This window comes from Aristolochia californica, unplaced genomic scaffold (assembly GCF_029961685.1).
Source record: "Aristolochia californica isolate CCGP_79_NKW_82.1479 unplaced genomic scaffold, dmAriCali1.0.hap1 SCAF_4, whole genome shotgun sequence".
Lineage (NCBI taxonomy): Eukaryota > Viridiplantae > Streptophyta > Magnoliopsida > Piperales > Aristolochiaceae > Aristolochia > Aristolochia californica.
In genome coordinates, this window is record NW_027182103.1 from 8,242,830 (window position 1) to 8,266,984 (window position 24,155).

The following is a 24,155-nucleotide window of genomic DNA, read 5'->3' on the forward strand; positions in this document are numbered from 1 at the left end:
TAAACCCAAAGTTTAGGGGTATTATTGTAATATATTAGTTTTATTGATCTATAAATAGTGCTTCCGGGGGAGGGTTAGGACATCAAGTCCATAACCTATTCTTCCTCTAGTTTTCTCCCAGTGGGTCTCTCTCCCTTTTTCTCCATGAGCTAAATTGATGGAGTCCTGAAAATCAACAATCTCAATAGAAAGAGAGAAGAGAGGAACTCTTAACTCTTGGGAGAGAAGAGAGAAAAAACTAACGGAAAGAAATAAGAGGAAAAGAGAGAGAGGTGTATAGATTGTAGAATTTAGGATCTCATGAAATGAACTTTAGATCAACGAGGAAGAAGAAGAAGAAGAGAGAAGGAGAAGAGAAGAAGGATGTGGAAGGAGAGAGTTTGGATTAAGGGAGAAGAGGTTTGCATCAAAGAGAACATGAGGGCTGGACAAATTTGTGGAAAGAGAGGAGAGTGCTTCAATGCTCTACCTCTTAGCTAATACCTTTATTTATAGTCTTTACAAGGCCCTTAGGGCTACAACTTGATAAAATAACAAACATAAAAAGAACACATATTTACACCTCTATGCCATCTTTTAAGTGAAGTATCATATTTCACACATATGCAACTCCTTTGACGTGTGATCTTCTTGCCTTGAGCTTGTGGGCTTGAGCCCATCTTCCAACACTCCCCCTCAAGCTGGAGGAGAAAAGGCATCATAAATACCCAGCTTGCCACATAAAAACGATAGGATTTTAGATATAACGGGTTTAGTGAGAATATCAGCTACTTGCTCTTGAGATGACACATGTTTGAGAGAGATTATTCCTGCTTGAAACTTCTCCCATATAAAGTGACAATCCACCTCAATTTGTTTAGTTCTTTCATGAAAAAATGGATATGAATGGCTGCTTGATTATCACAATGCAGACCCATGGACCCTTTTTAATAAAAACCTAATTCGGTAAGAGTGGTCCTAACCCATAAGAGTTCACTAACGGTATGGGCCATAACTCTGTATTCTGCTTCGGCGCTAGGTCTTGCAACTACATTTTGCTTCTTACTTTTCCATGTAACCAAGTTTCCTCCAACCAGAGTACAATATCCTGATGTAGATTTTCTATTATCAGGTGATCTAGCCCAATCTGCATCTGAGAAGCCTTCAATGTTGAAGTGCCCATGTTTTTTATACATCAATCCTCTTCTTGGAGCTCCTTTTAGGTATCGTAATATTCTCTCTAAAGCCTGCCAGTGGGTAATTTGTGGTTTATGCATGAATTGATTCACCATACTTACAACATATGATATGTCTGGCCTAGTTAGCTTGAGATAAATCAGTTTTCCCATGAGTCTTAGATATTTTCCAATATCAATATCTTCTTCATTTGTGCATAATTTTACATTTGTATCCATAGGTGTGTTGACTGGTCGACAACCCTTCATTCCTGTTTCTTCAAGGAGATCCAAGACATATTTCCTCTGAGACAATATTATCCCATGTTTGGATTGAAGAACTTCTATACCCAAAAAATATTTAAGCATACCAAGATCTTTAGTATTGAATTCCCGACATATCATCTTCTTCACCTCTTGTATGCTCAAAGCATCATCACCGGTTAATATAATATCATCAACATATACGGCCAATAATATTTTTCCTTTGACAGTATCTTTATAACATACTGAATGATCAATCGAGCACCAATGAAAACCAAACCGTAGAAGTTTTTGACTAAATTTATCAAACCAAGCCCGAGGGGACTGCTTAAGCCCATATAAAGATTTTTTCAACTAGAATATTGACTCCCCGTCAACCACATAACCAGGTGGTTGAACCATATAAATTTTCTCACTTATATAACCATTTAAAAAAACACTTTTAACATCCAATTGATAGACGGGCCATGATGAGTTAGTAGCAATAGATAATATGATGCGTACCGAATTCAATTTTTGCAACAGGAGAGAATGTCTCCTCATAATCTATCCCATAGCATTGAGTATATCCCTTAGTAATGAGTCGAGCTTTAAGATGAGCAACCGATCCATCTGGATTATGTTTTACCAAAGAAACCCATCTACAACCAATCGGTCTTTTACGTTTTGGAAGTGATGTTAAGGACCAGGTTTGATTTTCGTATAAGGTGTGGATTTCTTCATCCATAGCGGCCTTCCATCGTGGATGCCTTAGAGCCTCCTGATACGAATTTGGAATGGAAGTAGAAGAAAGAGACGCAAGGAACTGAAAGCACTCGGAAGACAAGAGATGGTGAGACATAAAATTTGAGATAGGATGAGAAGTAGTACAAGAACGATGTTCCTTTCTTAAAGCAATAGGTCGAGTATCAAATTCAGGCCCATACATAGGAGGGGAAGGACTTACCTCTGGTGGATCCGACAATTCCACAGGTGAAGGTACAACCGGTGCATAAGGGGTTGGGTTAACTTCAAGATTGAAAGGCACAAGTGGACAAAGAGTGGTAGAAGGAACAGTCCATCCTGGAGGAGCATCATGGGAGGAGTAGAAGGACTCCTCAAAGAAAGTCACATCCCTAGAGATAAGCATCCTCCGAAGGCACAAGTGGACAAAGAGTGGTAGAAGGAACAGTCCATCCTGGAGGAGCATCATGGGAGGAGTAGAAGGACTCCTCAAAGAAAGTCACATCCCTAGAGATAAGCATCCTCCGAAGGGTAGGATTGTAACAAACATAACCTTTCTGGGTGTGAAAATACCCCAAAAAATGCACCTCATAGACCGAGGATCAAGTTTATTTTTATGTGGGGATGTAACATGAACAAAACAAGTACATCCAAACACTTTCAAAGGAAGAGAAAAAGGATCTTCACTATTAAATAACACAGAGTAAGGAGTTTTATGATGAAGAACTTATGAAGGTAACCTATTAATAAGAAATCATGTCGTAAGTATAGCATGAGGCCAATAGAAATAGGGTACCTTCATGCAGTAGAGGAGGCCCCGAGCAACTTTAAGAAGATGGCGATTCTTCCTTTCAGCAACACCATTTTGTTGAGGGGTATAGGCACATGATGTTTGATGAATAAACCCATTACTCTCACAAAATGATTTGAATTCATTAGAAATGTATTCCTTAGCATTATCAGATCTAAGAATTTGAATTTTCTTCCCAAATTGTGTCAAGATCATAAACAAAGGAAAAATTTTTGAACGCTCTTTAAATAAATATAACCAAGTCACTCGGGTAAAATCATCAACAAAAATGACAAAATATTTAACTTGGGAAATATTTGAGACACATTAAGGTGGATACATCAGAATGAATTAGCTCAAAAGGAGCAATACTTGTAGTTGTAAGACGAGGAGAATATGTACTCCTAATATGTTTACTTAATTGACAAACCTCAAAACTGAAATTAGAAAGTTTTTTTAAGGATGGAAGCAAAGAAAAAAGTGAAGGGGTAGACGGATGACATAGTCGGTTGTGCCAAAGTTGGGTCTCGGATGTAGTGGATGATAATGCAGCTAATGGTGGAAGAGTGAAGTAGTACAAACCCCCCTTTTTATGGCCGCCACCAATCACCTGCTTCGTAGTGAGATCCTGAAATACACAAGAAGATGGTGAGAAGTTGATAGAGCAATTTAATTGTTTAGTTAATTGACTAACCGAGAGAAAATTTAAAGGAAATTGAGGGACAAACAAAACATCTTGAAGGGGAATAGATGAGGTAAGAGAGGAAGAACCTTTGCCATGGACCTTGGTTTGGGTACCATTAGCAATAGTAACGAATTTCTGAGGACGACAAAGAGATAAGGACTACAACAAGTGATTGTTACCTGATAGATGTTTGGAGGCCCCAGAATCGATGATCCAAGAGGAAGAGGAAGAGGAAGAAAGCATATCTGAGGCAATAGTAGTAGCAACAATAGATGATGGGGGAATAGAGGATTCCATTAAGGACTTCATTTTCTGAAATGCAACATAGTCTTCAGTAGTAAGAGTCACATTTCTGGAGGATGATTCAGCCTTATCTTCATGTTTCTCAACGCTAACAGAGACTGGGTTAGTCGTGGCCCAATCAGGCTTGCGATGAAGTTTCCAGCATGTTGTCACAAGGTGGTTCTGACCACCACAGTAAGTGCAAAGTCGAGGCTCAGTACGGGAATTATTCGGACCTGTTCGACCACCTCTATTTTCAGTGCATCTCATAGTTCTACCCCCTCTCGTATGTCTGCCTCGTCCTCAGTATGATGAAGATGTACCCCAATTGCTGGAGAACATCCCCGATGGGGCATCAATAGGAGAAGGAGGAGATGGACTGTAACACTAATGTAATCGAAGGATGGAAGAGCGGAAGAACTTAGAAGCTGAGTTTTTGCAACCTCAACGTGAGGTTTAATATTCGATAAGCAAATGGCTGCTGCAAAGGCTTCTCGTTGTCATTCTTGAACAACAATATCAGTGGAGTATGGCTGAGCTATTTTCCATTCTTGGAGAAGGCCCCGAAACCCTGCCAAAAATTCATGAATATTATCTCCATGTTTAGTATGCAACATATTTTGTAATACATCATATACTTTTTGTAATGAGGCAATACTTGAGCAAAACTTAGCACAAGTGTCCCATATGTCCTTGGCAGTTTCCCAGTGAATCACATTGTTGGCAACATGTTCTTCCATGCTGTTGATGAACCAACTTATCACCATGTTATCATTTTTAACCCACTTGTGGTAGGTCTCATCTTCTTCATCAATCAGAGTAGGAAATTTAATAACGTGACTTAAGAGGTCACGAGTAATAAGAACCCTCCGAACTGATTGTGACCAGCTCATGTAATTGGAGAGACCTCTTAGTGGAATCGTAGTAATATGGAGTATATCACTCTTATTACTGTTGTGTCCACTCTCCATGATGAGGCAAGTCAAATGTGTAGGTCAAGGGAAGAAGGTAGATGCAACCGATTATGCCTTAATCCAAACTCCAACACAAACCGAGAGAGAGAAAAAAATATTTAGAGAAGATTTAAAGGCAAATCAAGATACTTGGAAGAAATTTATCTTCAACTCATGGGATACTTCAACGTAAAAAAAATTCAATTGATGAAGTTCAAAAAGAAACCACAAAGGGTAAATGACTGCTGGAATTTCACCAAACATATAATGGGAATCTAACAACATAACACAAACCCATGAGCAACATTAAGTAGGAGAAGTTACAACAACATGTGCTGGAGTTCTACCTCAAAAGAGATTGATCCAAGTTATATAAAGCTAATTGAATCTCAACCATCAATCTTAATAAGACACACAAAACAAATGATCTTGATCACGCTTGTAATAGATTTACAAGAAGATCAAGATTATAACATCAATTTAGTCATAAAAATAAATCTTCACAACATATAAAGATTTATCTTGACTTGATGTGATTCAAAGTTCAAGAAGTAGAAAAATAATAAGGAGGAGTATATAAATAAGGAGAAGAAACAAAATGTAAATAAGAAGAGAATGAACTTATATCTTCATGATTGTACTCCTTCTTTTACAACTTCTTGAACAGATTCCATAATAACTTCATCAAGAGGAATCCTAAACTCCTTGCTTTGATACCATGTAGAATTTAGGATTTCATGAAAGGAACTTTAGATCAACGAGGAAGAAGAAGAAGAAGAGATAAGGAGAGGAGAAGAAGAAGGACGTGGAAGGAGAGAGTTTGGATTAAGGGAGAAGAGGTTTGCGTCAAAGAGAAAATGAGGGTTGGACGAATTTGTGGAAAGAGAGGAGAGTGCTTCAATGCTCTACCTCTTAGCCAATGCCTTTATTTATCGTCTGTACAATGCCCTTAGGGCGACAACTTCATGAAATAAAAGACATAAAAAGAACACATATTTACTCCTCTATGCCATCTTTTAAGTGATGTATCATATTTCACACATATGCAACTCCTTTGACATGTGAGCTTCTTGCCTTGAGCTTGTGGGCTTGAGCCCATCTTCCGACATGGATGAATTAGAGCCAAGAGGAAGAAGCTTGAATGATCTTTCCCATGCCTTGAGGTTTTATCTATAGTTGTAGGAAGGTCCTTACAATGACTACAATGCCCCTAGGCTACATGCTTCAAAAGGAAAAAGACATAAGAGAACATACACTATCTTACATAATTACAATTCTACGTTATCTATATGAAAGTTCTCTTTATTTACTAGTCATATCACCCCTACACACGTGGGTATCTCTTAACACAAGATTTGTCTAAAATATAAGTTCTACCTATGAAGTTGTGGAGCCTAATCAATGCCATACAGTGAGTCAGTACGAGGATTGACCTTCGCAGTAAGGTCGTCGTGGGGGTAGGGAGTCCCCCGAAAGTCCACAATATATTGACTATTGTTTTATTAAGGACAGTTTGGGAATTTTACTTTTATATCGTGATTGCTTTAGTTTTCTCTTTATATTTAGGGTGCCAATATTTGGATTTTTTTGTTATCATCCATCATCCAAGGAGCATCACAAATTACGGTCTGAGAGAGGTTAGAGATAAACACATGTAAGTGTATGCGATTTTTCTTATAAACTATTTCATCTATATAGTGGATTACTGCAGTGGCGAAAGACAGGATGTAGTCTCACCTTGAGGCGACCCTGTATAAATTTTGGTGTTTTTTCATGCTTGTTTTTCTTTTCTTTCGTAATTATTATTATTACTCTCATTAATTTAAAATTAGAGTATCTAATTCCTAACCATACCACTTAGTATGTAATTAAAAACTCCCATGACTACACGAGATTTTTTTGTTCAACTAAGTGAACTGGCTGTTTGCCAGGTCATTTGTCCTACATGATACAGAAAACGGGTGGGGTTGACCACCCCTCTGCTCCTCCTTCCATGGCAACAACGGGAGGGATCCTTGTTCTCCCCGGTGTCACAAGCTGATGGCGAGGTTTTTTATTTTGTTATTTTTAATAAGTACAAGATACCAGCAGACAGCATTGATGGGTTAGGCGGTGGTTAAAATCACTTCAATTGAACTACTTGCCTAATGAGGCGGTGGACTGGTTTGATTTTATAACACTGCTCTGGCGGTACTGTCTCCAATAATGCAAATCTTGAGATGATTAGGTTAAAAGGAAATATACCCATTTACCGTCATAGTTTCCGTCCTTCTCTAATAGTTGGTAAAAATTGTTGTACTTGTATCGTTGCCCGAATAATTTATATGATGAGGAAACACTTGATTTCGAATTTAAGAAGCAGAAACGGTATATTTGACTTGGTAATTCAAAATTGAGAAGCAGAAACTAATACATGATATGGCGTAAAAAAGCTTTTTGATGATTTGTACTGTTTCTTTGTGTTCCTTTTGTCTTCGTGGAGCATGCCTTTTAATCTCTGCTTATCCTATCTGTCTGAAAGAAATGTTTTCACAAACTCAGATAGAACAGCTACATGTGACCGCAATAAATTTAGAGTTTAACAATCTTATTGACACCTACAGAACTTCGTTTCTTTGGACCCATGGCAAACCTATCTTCATAAATGTCTGCATGTTCAGTCAATGTAGGCAAGCTCTGTTAATGTTCTTCGATGCCGGGTCAGTCATGGTAAAATCAAGGAGAAACAAGAATTGAATCGACAATCATGTGGGTGCTTGCTGTTGCTGGAATGCGGTGGTTTTAGAGGAAATCTCTGACATCTAGATGATCAGTGGGCATGAAAGTCTGAATGTCTTCACCTACACAGCCGCGTCGTGATAAATAGACATTTAAGCGGCGATTAGCAAGCCGTTGAGGGCATTCAATACGAAAACCCTTTGCTGTACTATAAAAGCCATCCTCCTGCTCGATGCAATCACTCACACTCTCTCTTTCCACTCCCAACAAGATGAAAACCAGAGTCAGGAGAGTTGTTCTTTTGTCTTTACTCTGTTTCAATGTCCTCGTAGCGAGTGTTCTTGCGAAGGACGTTCCCTCTACCACCAAGGACAGCGTTGATGAGGAGAAGACGTTCATTGGCGTTGGCAAAGGAGGCGGCTTTGGAGGAGGGTTTGGAGGCGGTTTCGGCGGTGGCATTGTTAAGGGTGGTGGCATTGGTGCTGGCTTCGGCAAAGGTGGCGGCATTGGTGGAGGCTTTGGCAAAGGAGGTGGCTTCGGTGGTGGCTTTGGAAAGGGTGGTGGCATTGGTGATGGCATAGGTAAAGGTGGTGGTTTTGGAGGTGGCATAGGTAAAGGTGGTGGTTTTGGAGGTGGCATAGGTAAAGGTGGTGGTTTTGGAGGTGGCATAGGTAAAGGAGGGGGTTTTGGAGGTGGCATTGGTAAGGGTGGTGGCATTAGTAAAGGAGGTGGGCTTGGTGGTGGTATCGGTAAAGGTGGCGGGCTTGGTGGAGGTATCGTCAAAGGTGGTGGCTTTGGCGGTGGTATTGGAAAGGGTGGTGGACTGGGTGGTGGAATTGGCAAAGGGGGAGGAATCGGTGGTGGCATTGGTAAAGGAGGAGGATTTGGTGGTGGTATCGGTAAAGGAGGAGGACTTGGTGGTGGTATCGGTAAAGGTGGGGGCTTTGGTGGTGGTTTTGGTGGAGGAATTGGCAAAGGTGGCGGCTTTGGTGGTGGAATAGGCAAAGGAGGAGGTATTGGTGGTGGGATCGGCAAAGGAGGAGGTATTGGTGGTGGATTTGGAAAGGGTGGAGGTATTGGAGGTGGATTTGGCAAGGGAGGTGGATTTGGGGGAGGCGGGGGTGGAGGCGGAGGTGGGGGTGGAGGCGGAGGCGGAGGATTCGGCGGAGGTGGTGGATTTGGCGGTGGAGGTGGTGGAGGGATTGGAAAAGTGCACTGAGTGACTGAAGTATACAGAGATGCATGGTCATGGTGGTTTAGATTTAGTACAAGTACCTGCAAGTGTTATATTATTTACGATTGTCAAGCAAGGTTGAGTAGGATTTTCGAGGATTATTGTAGTATGATTTTGTGTGACTCGCCTAATTAATAAACGTTATTTTGCCTCATATAGCTACTGTGCGTAGCGCTCGCTTGTTCTTTTCTGCTTCTATAAATTGCCCATTTCTTAAAGAGCTCCTCCTTATTCTCTCTCCACCTAGCTTCGACTAAATTGAACTAAAAAGGGCTTGGGATTGCTTTGTTCGGGAATTCGAATCTTTGTTACTTCACAAATAAACGATAAGTGCAGGGAACAGTTTAAATGAATAAATGCCCTCCCAAAGCAATTAAGGATCAGATCGACCACGCTGCTGAATTTTCTATTCCAAGCTGTTCCTGCCTTCCTACTTCTCAACCTTTTTACCTCTTTTGTCAAAATTTATCCCCCAAAACTTCCAAAATCCATAAACTTCAACTCAAAAGGAGTTTTCATGGAAGCTAAAGCGAGTGAAAAGATATTTTTTTCAATTTAGTTTTGGTCTCCCTTATCCTTAGCTAATTGTTGGATCAAATGAGAAGGAAATGATGGCTAGGAAAGATAACTGTCCCAGGGAAGAAGGCCCAATCAATTGAGTCACATTTGTTATTTGTGATCCATAGTGTTTATGGATTGGTCTTATGTATATATCTTATTCCTATTACATAGACAATTATGTATGTGTGATACATATGTGTAAAATAAAAAAAAATTGTTTTTTGTATCTCACATTTTAGTACATTTATGTGACTCTATTAGCTAATTATGTCTCATGTGGACTATTTCGACCAATGGTACAATTATATTAATCTCCGTTATTTTGATGATAACAAAATGGGTAACTTGAAAGAATGAGATTGACAGTGTTATCACTATATTTTAGAGTATATTTTAGAGACATGCCTTCCTACACAAATATTATGAGACATATAACAAAAGCCGAAGACAAAAGATTGAATAATCAAGTCGTAAAATCAAGACCTGAAACAAAAACACATTGAAGATTATTACTGTGAAGAAGAATTTACATAAAGAAGTTTGAAAAGTTAAAGACTAGAGTCCAAGACCCGAACACATGTAAATATTTTGTAATGTTAAATCCCTTAAAATAACCTATATCATGCTTAAATGTTAAAACAATACACTAACATATAGCATGATCAATTTATCTACATAGGCTTCATTAATCCAGAATGCAGTCTGGAATAGCCCAAAGAGCATGATGGATCACTAGCTAAAGTATGATCGATCATACAAAATGCTACTAAGAAGATGCTATAAAGCATGATTAATCACTCCCTGTTGCATGATTGATCATACAGAACTCTGCATAGCTAGATCTACAAAACATAATCAATCAATCAAAATAGTATGATTGATCAATGAGTTTGCTTAAAGGTTGAAAACTCATAGATCGATGCCCTGATCGATCAATAGGCTCATGGAACACAAAAAATATAGTCGTTATACATGATTGATTGATCATACCTTTTCATTCATTGATCAATACTTTTTGGCAAAAAAAGAACACAAAAATAGCCCCCCCCCCCCCCCAAACCCTTAGAGGATCAAGATTTTAGCTTATATTGGCATACCAAACATCTAGAGATATTTTTAGCATCAAATTCCAATTTTACACTCTTGAAGCAAAAAACTCAAGAATTGTCCAAATATTTTCTTTTCTCTTCACTTGCTTTGAATTCAAAGTTCCATCAAGCTCCCATACAATTTGTTCGTGTGCTTAAAGATTTGAATGCTTGGATCTCTCACTTGGAGAAGAACTATCTTTCCACAAAGCTTGTTGTAATTTTGTCTTATTCTTTTGTTTTTTATACATTATTTTATAGAGGTTCTATAATACCTTAAAGCAAGATCGATTGGCATTCTAGTACCCAAAATCTAGAAAGGGAGTGTCCACTCGAATCAGGTACTAGTTTCTACTGAATCTCTTTGGAAGAGATCAATTTGTGTAATTGGAGATTATACTTATCTTAAAGAGGCCTTAAATCTCTTTATTTTTTAAGCTAATAGAACATAATAGTGGAAATCATTGTCTCCTTGTGTGGGTTATTTATTATTTTCTATACATTATTTTACGACTTCATGTAATTAAGGTCTGTTAGTGCACAAGGAAGACTGAGGGAGAAAAGATTTTATCTAGAGAAAGTGAAAAAAATTGTTAGTGCGCAGGGAATGTTAGGGTGGAAAGTATATTACCTAGCAAATTCACTTTCGCTCATTCTTATGAAGAACGTGCAATAGTGAAATTCCATCCCCATCAGAATCAACTCTCTCTCTCTCTCTCTCTCTATGCTGCTCTCTTCTCTCCCTGAGTGCGCCTCCTTGCACATTCATTTTCTTTGTCATCTCATGACTACCCTCTCTTAGTGCTCTCACTTTCTCCCTACTCTCATCTCGCTCATCGCTCATGTCTCTCTCTCGGTCCCTCTCCAGTTCTGCTCTTTCTTTTAGCTGCCATTTCTCTTCTTTTCAATTTTTTCACTAGCTTCCGATTTCCCTTCGTTTCTCTCTCCGACTCTATCTCAGTCTCTATTATTCTCATCTCTTATCTTCTCAACACCTCTAACCAAAATTCCAGAAACCCCAAACAAAGGTGTACTACTCTAGTCCCAATTTGTGAATTTTCTAGAGTTTGTTGTTAATTGTTTGAAATTCTATTTTTATAATTTTAGTATGATTGAATGTGATGGTTGGGACTGTTAATGTTTGTGTCTAATTGAAATTTAATTGATGTGACTGTTGTTATTTAATTGAAAATTTAATTCTTTAAATTTTTGTGTGATGGATAATTAAATTTTGTGTTTAGAGTGTTTGTTATTTAATTATATTTTTTTATTTTCTATGTGATGTGATGATTAACTCCTAAACCCACCTTCCCCCCCCCCCCCCCCCCCCCCTTAAACTCGAAATGTATACCTTATACTCTATGCTCTATACCCTAATTCCCTGTATTTTATACCTTAACACTAAAAAAAAAAGTCTTCTACTAGCAAATTTTTGGTTGACATAAGTCTCATTTTCTTTGGTAAAACCTTCTGCAACTTAAAAATTTACTGGCAAAATCTTCTACTAGCGAAATATTTGCTAATAAAATTTGCTAGCTAGTTTCCACTAGTAGAGGGTTATGCCAGAAAAAATGCTAATTCACTAGTAGAGATCTCTACTTGCTCTGATACCAATTATTGGCCTAGGTGGCTTCTCAAGAGGGGAGTTAATTGAGTTTTACAATTATAAACTAAGTGTGCCAATATAAACTTAAAAAAAAAAACAAAAAAAAACGTGTACACACCACAAATAACACAAAAGATATTTTGTTATCTATGTTTCCCTAATAATATTCACCGCCCAAGGACCGTTTCTTGGGAAATTCCACTAACTAGTTCTATTAGCTGGAGTTTACACAAAAGAGATTCCAAGTCTTATTTAAGCAACATGAATGATAAAATACATGAATACAATAATCTCCCTTGATATTTTTAGCTAGATTCTAACTCTAGCAAACTCTTCTCTCTAGAATTATGGTTCTAGACCAACCTACAAATAGAATGTAAAAATATACAAAACAAGAAAAAACTTACTCCCTTATAATTGATGGAAAGACAACCTTCTCATTTGAAAACTCTAAGCCTCCAATTTTGAAGCATGAACAAAGATGATTTTGGAGCTCAATTGACAGTGATGCAAAGAGAAATTTTAGAAATATGGGAGTTTTGCAAAGTCTCTATCTCATTTTCTCTCAAAATTGTCTTTGAAATGGATTTCAAATATTGAATGCATTGAATATGGTATATTTTCAAATAAATGCTCAGTAGCTATGCTAAGACACGTTTGGTGGGGGTATTCATAGTTTCCCCAAGCCAAACTAGTCATATTTGGCCATTTTCAAAAAGATCACAACTCAATCATTGGTCAATGAAAAGTAATGATTGATCAATCGTGTGTAATAACTATATTTTTGTCAAACATTTGACTAATTGATTGATCAATGTCTGTCTAGCAAATTATAAATTTTAAGTTGATTGATCAATTCACCCCAACTAATTTACCTTGCATTGATCCTCTGGCTATGCAAAAACTATGTATGATTAATCAAAGACTAGTGATTGATTAATCATGCATTTTGTCCCTTGTTGGCATACTTCAGTATGATTGATCTGCTTTATAATCGCTCAATATTATAGGTATGATTCTTCATGATTTATAATTTTTCAATGCTTGGACAAGATTGATTGAGTAATCCAATAGGATTGATTGATCATCTTTTATAACACATTCTAGCTATGTTCTATTTGGTCGATCAATCATCTTGATTAATTGATCATGCTTTATATTTACTATCAATTTCCATTTTGGATGTGTTAAGCAAAATTAAATTAATCTCAAAATTTAATTTATGGCAAATCAATCAAGAGATTGATTTCTCATGATTTCCTAATATCAAGTGAAAATCTTGATTGATTTTGATTTCTTAAATTAAAGAAATTTGAATCCTTAATTATGGAATCAAATAATCCTTCATTTGCTTATAAATAGGCTTGTATTAATTTCAAAATTCCTTTTGATTCAATAAATTTCTCCCTCTTTCTTTTCATAAGTGGATTAGGCTCCTCAGGCTGAACCATGTAAATTTTGTTCCTTTCATCTTCAATTTCATTTTTGCATAGAAATTTCTTGTGGTAGAAAAATCAAATCTTTCATTTGACTATTTTTATGATTCGTTGTTAATTTTTTTATATTTTTTTGTGTGTTATTTATTTCATTGTTTTTAATTCAAATTAATTTATGAAGTAGATATATCAGCTTACTACGAGCATTTTCTTTGTTTCATACGAATCCATTAAGAAATAGTTTATAAATTTGAGTTTTTCAATGACAGGCACCATATTTTTGAACCACTATTTTTTATTGCAATATAGCACTTTTTATTTAAATTGAAGCATTAGTTTGAAAGAGGAGTCAAATATGTGTCTTCCCCTCTTGATTCATCAAAATCCATCAAGAAATGATAGTGCAATTGAGATTTCAAATCTCTAATTCGTTTTGTGTCGATAGGAAGACGACGAGCCAGCTTGGCTTGCCCAAGTAGGCACACTAGCTCACACATCCAGTTTTCAAAACTCGGCTCCGATGCTAGAACCGTACGCAGACCCGATACAATCGTACAGGGTCCGCAACACTTAACCGCATATATATCCAACACGTGGGTTTGGTTCAAACATGAGGATCTGTCGTGCAATCCAATGCGGAGTTCCAGATTCGTGAAAGAAAACTGATAGAAAATCTGCCTAAACACTCCACATTTGCTTTAGTATGCGCATCACATTCCACTTTTCGGATATGAATCTGACACGCATATCCGACGTGCAATCCAAATAGAAGATCCAACCCATTTCACTATCCGTTTACTATTTTTGGTTTGGTTTTCTCATTTTTGTAACTTGAACAAAAAACTCTCATATTTCCCTCATTTTCATTCAGTTTTTACAAAAATTTTACTGTTATTTTTTCTAAAAAATACTCTATTTATTTTTTTTAAAATGGGGAAGAATCGAGAAGGAATTTTTTTCATTTTAGTATTGTGAATATGGGTTGTGCGACGGAAACAATCTCATATCCTAAATACTTTTCAAATATCATATTAATATATTTATTCCATTGCTATATACCACTATTTTCATACACCACCTACCACTATTTCATCTCATTTTTATCACATTTATTGCTTATATACTTTGTTTTACAAGATGGTTTTAGGACGTGCTAGTCGGATGGTTCCCTCCATTGTCAATACCATCTCATCAAGGTTTTTTCCATCCCATATGACACTTCAATGCACCATCCACAATGCCAAGCACAAAGAAAGTCCCTTATACAAGATGGAGGTTCTATCCTGCAAGACATCAAGTTGTATTTCCTCTTACCCCCAATACAACATGAGGGGGGATGTTAAAAGAGAAATTAAATTAATTTAAAAATAAAATTCAAAATTATATTATATAATAATTTAGGAAATTGATGACATATCAATGTAGAGATTGATTTGTCATGATTTCTGAAAATCAAGAGAAAATCTTGATTGATTTTAATTTCTAAAATTAAGGAAATTTAAATCCTTAATTAAAGAATCAAATAATCCTTCACTAGCCTATAAATAGGCTTGTATAAATTATAAAATTCATTTGGTTCAATTAAATTTCTCCCTCTCTCTTTCTGTCCGTGGATTAGACTCCTTGGGATGAAGCACCTAAAATTGATTTATGTTTTTTGTTCCTTTCATCTTCAATTTCATTTTTGCATAGACATTTCCTGGGATGATCGATCATTCACAGGTAATGATGGATCATGCCAAAGCTAGCTTTCGTATCAAGGCTTCAATTCATGATAAAAATTTATCCTAAATGATTCTAACATGTTTAAAGCTTCGATATGCATCGATAAACATGTTTTGAATGCAATGTGCCCTATAGCTTCAAAAGTTCATTTGTACCTCAATTTTGAAGATTTGGGCCTGCTCTCTTACATGGTTAGAGTTCTTGAGATTTTCTAGATAACTTGGACTTCAAATTTCTATTCTTCATTTTTTCACTTGTGGGTGCTTCTTCAAAATGACTTGGCACACCGATGGAGTTTGAGGTCTTGAGATACATATGCCGATTCTTTTGTAAAGACCTAATTTTTGTGTCTAGAAGGAAAAACCTCTAAAATTCTACACTTATAATTATTAGCTTTAATTAAGTTTTGTTATCATCAAAATATGGATGGGAGTCAACTCTAATCCAACAATCTCCCCCTTTTTATGATGACAAAACCTAATATGGAAAAACTAAAAATTACAATCCATTGGCATAGGTGCTTGAAAAATTGATTGAACTCAAGTTTGGGAATGAGCTCCCCTTGAATCTATCCATATATGAATTTCAATTTTTTGTTGTGTAGCTAGTTTGTTCTTTCTCCCCCTTTTTGTGGAAAAATATATGCCAAGATATGAACAAAAATGGCTCCTAGGCCTTTCATTTAATAAAATGTCATTCAGTTACAAAAGTGAGTTGATTACATATAATTAAACATTGAGTACAAGATATCAACTCTAGGTTAACCTAAACTATTTGAGTAGGCTGAACCGAAAAACTCAAGTGGGGGAGGCAGCACTACATGGTTGAGAATGGTGTGGAGGATGGACCGAAGCTCTAATTGACCTTCCTTCAGCTATTGTTGTGCAACCTTCGATTCTTCCATGGCTTCCTCAAGCTTCTGGAGTCGATTAAAAGAAGAGGAGTGGCATCTATTTGCTTCCTCTTGACAAACTCATATTGATCTCCTTGAGATCAGACTGGGCTAGGCTCATCACCTAGGCGTTCTTCCTGAGTGGGGCTCTTCCCACTACTGTCATTGGGGACCTATCTGCCTCTCCACTTGGCCAACTTTACTCTCCCCAATGTTCAACTTCTACTTGATGCTGATGCTCTCCTCGTTGGTGAAGCCAGTCGTAAAGTGGTGGAGGAGTGTGATAATTTTTTTCCCGAATGACAATCCATCATCTCGAGTACCAAAGGCTATGTCTTTCATGTGGTATCCCATGAAGTACCGAAGTCAATATCCGCGTGTTGTGTAATCCCCCATAGCCAAAATATTGGATTTAGGATCCCATAATAAAGTCCTCAACCAAAGTGGTGAGAGAGGAGAGGAAGAAGAAGAGGAAAAGAAAGGAGAGGAAGAAAGAAGTAAAGAGGAAAAAGAGAGAAGGCTAGAGAGGGATGGAGCTCGAGAGAGCTTGGGAGAAGGGAGAGAGGCTAGGGACGAATTTGAGAGAAGAGGAGAAGACTTAATGATCTACCCCTTGATCCTCTATTTATAGTTTATGAGGGAGTGTTACAAAGACTACAATGCCCTTAAGGTTACAAGCTTTCAGAAGGAAAAAACATAAGTAGACATACATCATCTTACACAATTACACCCTTGTGTCATTCTTATGAGAAAACATTCTTTGTACCACCTCCTTGATGTGGGTATCCATATTACCTTAATGCCACTTGAGGTGTCTTCCAACACTCCTCCTCAAGCTGGTGGTGAGAAAATATCGTAGATAACCAATTTATAAGATCTTGAATGTGATTGGTTTTGTAAGAATGTTTGACAGTTACCCTTGTATTGATACATGACCAAGAGATAAGATGCCAACTTGAAATTTCTCTTGTATAAAATGCAGCCTACCTTAATATGTTTTTTCCTCTCATGGAAGAAAAAAATTGAAGTGATATGAATGGCCGCTTGGTTTTCAAAATATAATTCCATAGAAGCCCCTTTATTGAATCCCAATTTAGTAAGAAAGGGTCTGATCCATAGGAGCTTATTGATTGCATGGGCCATAACTTTGTACTCTGCCTCTACATTGGAACTTGCAACCGCATTTTTCTTTTTGCTTCTTCATGTAACTATGTTACCTCCAACTATGGTACAATACCCCAAAGTGAGCTTTCCTTTCATTGGGTCATCCAGTCCAATCTGTATCAGATAAACCTTCTATGTTGTAGTAGTCAAGATTCTTTTAGAGAATCCCTTTTCCCAGAGCTCCTTTTAAGTACCTTAGCCCGAGCTTACCAATGGGTAAGTTGTGGTTTGTGCATATACTGACTCACCACACTCTCTCCATATGATATATTTGGTCTTGTCATCGTGAGGTAGATAATCTTTCCTACAAGCCTTTGATATTTACCTATATCAAAATCTTCTCAAGAGCTTGCACATAGCTCTACATTAGCATCCATAGGGGTATCTGTAGGTCGACTCCCCATCATCGCCGTGTCTTCTAGTAGATCCAAAACATACTTTCTCTGAGATATTACAATCCCATGCTTGGATTGGAATACCTCAATTCCCCCCAAAAAATTTAGAAATCCAAGATTTTTTTTTAAAAAAATATTCTTGGTATATCTTTATTTGACTTTTTTTTATGTTGTCCGCATCACTACCGATATCATCCACATAAACTGCTAGTAGTACTTTCCCTTTTAAGGTATTCTTGATGAAGAAAGAATGATCTATTGAGCAACAATTGAATCGAAACCCATTGGTTGACTAAACTTGTTAAACCAAGCCTGAGGAGGTTGTTTAAGCCCATATAAAGACATTCTAAATTTGCATACAAACTCTCCCTCAACCACAAAACTAGGTGGTTGATGCATATATATATATATCCTCATTTTATGTCCTCATTCAAAAAAGCATTTTTGAAATCCAATTGAAATACCGGCCAAGAGGAATTAGTAGCTAGAGATAATAGGAAGTGTAGCGAGTTTAATTTAGCCACTGGAGAAAGGTTTCCTCGTAATCCACTCCATAAAACTGATTGTATCCCTTGGAAATGAGTCAAACTTTGAGATGAGAAAAAAATCATCTAGATTGTGTTTGATAATAAAAATTCATTTACAAACTCATGGGTTTCTCGTCGGGAGGAAGAGGAACAAGGTTCCAAATCTGATTCTCGTATAAGACATGCATTTCTTATTCCATGGTAGCCTTCCATCCTAGATGACTCAGAGCCTCTTGATATAACTGAATAACAGAGATGGAAAAAATAGATGCAAGAAACTGGCAGCATGAAGAAGAAAATCAATAGTGAGAAACAAAGTTTGAAATAGGATGAGAAGTAGAGGGCCTAGTGCAAGTCTGAGGGTCCTTTCGTAGAGTAATGGGCCATGTATCAAATTGTGGGCGAAATACAAGGGAAGATGGACTTACCTTGGAGGGATCCGTAAACTCCACAGGTGTGGTGTTGGCCAAGTTTTCAGAGGGCTGAAGTAGACCTACATCAAGGGGCACAATCGGCTTCAAAGCCGGTGGCACTGAAGAAAGATTTGGGGGTACATCCTTTGAGGAATAAAAAGTTGTGTCCTAAAAAAGGGGACATCCCTTGTGACAAATAGCCTTCGAAGAGAGGAATTATAACAGACATAGACTTTTTGGGTACGAGAGTAACTCAAAAAAATACACGTAAGTGATTTCAGCTCAAGTTTACTCTTTTGAGGAGATGAGATATTAATAATGCATGTGTAACCAAAGACTTTCAAAGTAAGGGAAAAAAGTCTTAATTTGGAAATTGTTGGAAGATATGATGTAATTAGGGTGAGATACTGATTTAATTAGTTTATGATTTATGTCTCTTATTCACTCTTGTTGGGGTGACGGGTATTCTTGTAATATTAATACTTTTGATATCTATAAATACAACATAAGGGGGAGGGTTTGCAATAAGTCCATTACCCTATTCTTCCTCCTCCTTTCTCCAAATTCATCACTCTTCCTCTTTTTCTCTTAAAACCTTCTGTCCACAATTCTTCTTCTCACCTCTTAATCCTCTTCTATTGTGATTATACATCATGAAATCCTAAGTTTAAATATGGTATCAGAGCGGGTAAAGATCTGAGATGGAAAAGGAGAAGAAGATGGAAAAGAAAGGGAGGAAGGAATAGAAAAATAAAAATAAACAAGAAGAGTTTCTCGATTTTCGTTTAGTCCTGTTTCCAAATTCATGTTTTTTCATTGGATTTTTAACTCTCCTACCATATGTTTCATATAGAAAATTATATATCATTGAAAATATATTTGAGTTTAATTAAGAATCATTGAGATCATATTTTTCTAGAAAGAGAAATCAACATCTGAAGTAACAAAGGTCAAGCAACAGAAAAGTTTCTTGCAACAGTAGAAAGTTTCAACTTTCGAGCCATTTTATACCATCAAGAATAAAATTTTATATGGAGAATTATATATTAAAATAAAGATATGTAAGTTTATTTTATTACCTATTCAACTAATTTTCAATATGAATTTTTTAGATGGAGATATCAATCTCGGAAGAATAAATGGTCATGCTGGCCAAAGAAGAAAGAGTACTCGGTTCGGCTAGATTACAAAGTCCGAAATATATCAGATTATTTATCTCAAAATAAATATATTTTATTAAGAGAATTTATACTTGGATAAAAGATATTTAAGTTTAATTTCATAAAGAAACCTTTTTATATCAATCTGATCTATATTTAATGAGATATTCGCATTGGAAGAATCAAAGGTCTCCGGGTAACTTGTTGCATGAGAAGATCCGAATTTAATCAAATTGTTTGCTTCACTTTTTGTGTTGCTGTTATTGACCAACAATATCAAGAAAGTATCTCATGATCTACCTTTAGAAAGTTTTTGTTTGTTCACTTATTTGTGTAAAAGGATGTGAGGAAGATTAAACCATGCTGATTATAGATGGAGCTGACGTTTCTTTTAAGAGCTCTTTGTTCTTTGGTCACTGAATTTGTCCTTTATTGGCGCTCTATTCAAAAGCAAAACGGCTTGCTGTCACGCAGCATGGTTCCCAAACTAATCATCGGCTATTTATTCATACTAAAACTATTCTGTCGGCGGTGGGAAGCCGGAAAGTCGACAACAGCTACAATCGTTCTCCTTGGAGTTCACAGAGTTTCATACTGCGGCTATCGGCCTCAACAAGAACGTAACGAAGTGCACTTTTGCATCGTTTGAGAGTTCCCGACTGAAGCGGAATGCCTATGTAAGTAGACACCCAAAAAATCGTGCCGCCTATTTTTCCCAAGCTGGTTCCCATTTCTTACATACCTAAGAGCCATGAGAGGACTGAGCAGAAAGAGAACCGAGAAAGTGATAAGTGTCGAAGAGATCAAACTACAGAAATTCTACGAGATATTTTGATTCTAGATTTAGCTTTCAACTGGAAAAATGAACCGCAGCTTAAATGCTAGCTGCTCCTTTGTATCATTGCCTATGCAATCCAGCCAGAAGGTGCATTAGATCAAAGCTCGACAACGCTTGGGCGAAAAATAAATTGCTGACCCAGCGTTAAATACCAAATAACAGTTTTTTGGCAATCTGTAATGTCGTTGTAAGCGATTCGTATCAAAAGGACTGTTAGTCGATCAAAAGCAGAGAGATGTAACAATTAATAAGGTAAGCACAAGAATCATCTGCTCTTCAATAATTTCGCGTGTCCGTGTCTGGTCCTTTCATGAAGGCTGTGTAGACTGCAGAGAGTAAATTGGAGAGAGCCAGCTGGTGTTTGTTGTCACTCATCCACTGAAGGTCGAATAAAGCAAAGGTCGAGACTCACCTTCTCTGTCGATTCGATTAAAGAGAGTTGAAAAGGAAAAAAAGATTATCATTAAGAACTGGTAATAGATGGCTTCATTTACTGCATTTTAGAGACCTTTTATGTTTCTATAAATACAGCTCCCACAGCGTCGAGCAGCTCATTAACCCAAATATCTGCAGTACTTGGTTTTGGTGATTGAGTTGAACGTAAATGAGAATTGGTCGTCTTCTTTGTTGTTTTGCGGTGATCATCTCTCTATGCTTGGTTATTAGCGACGTAGCAGCGGAGGCTAATGGTATTGAGGAGGATAAGGATTTCTTTTTGAAACCCAAGCATGAGTTTTAAGCGTGGTTTACCCCATGGGTTTCTCAAGAAAGGGTTTAAGCACGGTAGGTTTGGAAGAGGTACTGGGAGGAGGCTTTGGAGGCGGAACTTGTAAAACAGACTAACACAAAGAGAAAAGAAGGATTTCAAGGAATTTGTCTGATGTATATTCTTCTCGTCATGGAGGCTTTTTATAATACATTTACAACCTAATTTAGATCCAATTTAGATCTTAGAATTAGGAACAAAACAAAGAAACAAATCGTTTCCTATAATTACGGTAACAATTTTCATAATTACAACTCATTCCAACACTCCCCCTCAAGTTGGTGCATAGATGTAGATCATGCCTAACTTGTCAATTATACCATGAAATACTTTCCCTGATACTTCATTCGTAAGCATATCAGCCAACTGACTCTCGGATGGAATAAAAGGAAACTTTATAATCCTGCATCGAGGTTTTCCTTGATGAAATGACGATCAACTTCAACATGTTTAGTGCGATCATGTTGAACATGATTTTTTGAAATTTCGATGGCTGCCTTATTATAACAGTGGAGATTCATAGATTCAGCATATTCAATCCCTAAGTCCCTCAGTATATTTCTTATCCATAACAATTCGCATACACCATGAACCATGCCTCAAAATTCAGCTTTGGCACTTGATCTTGATACTACTTTTTGTTTTTTGTTTTTCCACGTCACAAGATTACCTTCCACAAAAGTAAAGTAACCAGACGTGGATCTTTTGGTTGTTTGATCTCCTACCCAATCAGAATCTGTGTATCCTTCAATGTTAGAGACACCTTTTTTTTGTGAATAACAAACCTTTTCCTGGAACACTCTTTAAGTATCTCAAGATCCTATAGATCGCTTCCATATGTTCTTCACTTGGTGCATGCATGAACTGACTCACAACGCTCACTGCATATGCTACATCTAGTCTTGTGTGTGATAGGTAGATTAATCTTTCAACTAATCCCTGATAACACCCTTTGTCTGTTGGGATTTGATCTGGGGGAATTTTGAGCTCATGATTCATTTCTATGGGTGTCTCTACTGGTTTAAAATCAAGCATTCCAGTTTCGTCTAGAAGATCCAACACATATTTTCACTATGGAAGGAAGATTCCATGTTTCGATCTTGCCACCTCAATTCCCAAAAAATATTTAAGTTGTCCGAGATCCTTCATTTCGAATTTAGTGCCTAAATGCTCCTGTGAAGCTTGCATTTCACATGGGTCGTCTCTTGTCAAGACCATATCATCAACATACACAATTAAAGCCGTTAATTTTCCTTCTTTGTGTTTTATAAATAAAGTATGATTTGAGTTACTTTGCTTATGGCCAAACTCCTTCATTGTAGCCGAGAATCTCCCAAACCATGCTCTAGGTGACTGTTTCAGCCCGTACAATGACTTCTTCAATTTAAAGACTTTACCTTGACATAAAGAACCACTTTTTACTCTGGGTGGTAGCTCCATGTAGACTTCTTCTTCTAAGTCTCCATTGAGAAAGACATTTTTAACATCAAATTGTTGCAGAGGCCAGTCTCGATTTGCTGCTATAGATATAAGAATGTTAATAGTATTGATCTTAGCTACTGGTGCAAAAATATCTTGATAGTCTATCCCATACCTTTGCGTATCCCTCTGCAACTAGCCGAGCTTTATATCTTTCAATACTTCGCTCCGGTTTGAGTTTCACCGTGAACACCCATCGACATCCAATTGTCTTTACTCCTTTAGGCTGTATAACAAGTTTCCACGTGACATTATTTTGTAGAGCCTCCATCTCTTTATTCATCGCCTTTTTCCATTTTAGATCAGCTAATGCATCCTGCACATTACTAGGAATAATAACCTTGGATAATTGATCAACAGTAAATGCATACGATTTAGTCAACCTATGGGAGGACACATAGTTATTGATTGAGTATTTGGTCTTGGCTTCAGGATCCGACTCATACTATTTCTTTGGAACTCCCCTCTTCAATCTTTGTGGATTTCTAGGAGTTATATTTTCTGTAGGAACACATGTTTCAATAAATTCATCAAACACAGAATTCGTATTTACCTGATAAGGAACATTCTGGGTTGATTCTTTAGTTGATGGTGCAGATGGAGGCAACTCTGAGGATTCTTCAGGAGAAATTAATGATTCACTCTCAGCTTCATGGTTGGGAGCACAATCTTGTTGCACATCATGACGACCTTGTTGGTTAAAAAATTTATTCACCGCTTCTAACTCAACACCTCCACTATTCTCTTGATGATTAAACAATTCATTCACCACTTCTAACTCAATAAACTCTGCCCCCCCACTATTCTCTTCACTTGAGCTCTCCCCTTGAAGAGAATTTCGAGAGACTCCCCCTGAGTAATAAGGTTTTAATTCATGGAAAGAGACATCTAGAGTTGGAGCTTTTGGGTGTGTGGATCATAGCACCAATATCCTTTTTGAAAATCAGAATAGCCAACAAAAACACATCGTTTGGTACATGGATCAAGTTTATTTCGCAAGACTTTTGGGATATGAACATATACAGTACACCCAAAAACCTGGAGTTCAAGATTTGGAAGATGGGGAATGGAAATTAGGGAGTGCAGTTCTTGTTGAGGAGTTTGAAAGTCTATAACTGGAGAAGGTGTTCGATTGATAAGGTAGGCAACAAATTTGACAACTTCACCCCAATAAAAATGAGGCATGTTCATGCGAAAGAGGGAGGCATGCACTACTTCCAAAGGTTGCCTATTCTTTCTCTCTACAAATCCATTTTGTTGGGGAGTATAAGTGCATGAGGTCTGATTACGAATTCCATGATT

General features: G+C 37.2%; 1 protein-coding gene across 1 annotated transcript; it reads left to right on the forward strand.

The window, feature by feature from the left end:
* The first annotated feature begins 7,815 nt into the window (after positions 1–7,815).
* LOC137963665 (uncharacterized) lies at positions 7,816–8,957 on the forward strand. The gene has a single exon (XM_068810823.1). The coding sequence runs from the start codon at positions 7,841–7,843 to the stop codon at positions 8,786–8,788; it is 948 nt and encodes a 315-aa protein (XP_068666924.1). The 5' UTR covers positions 7,816–7,840; the 3' UTR covers positions 8,789–8,957.
* Positions 8,958–24,155: the final 15,198 nt, after the last annotated feature.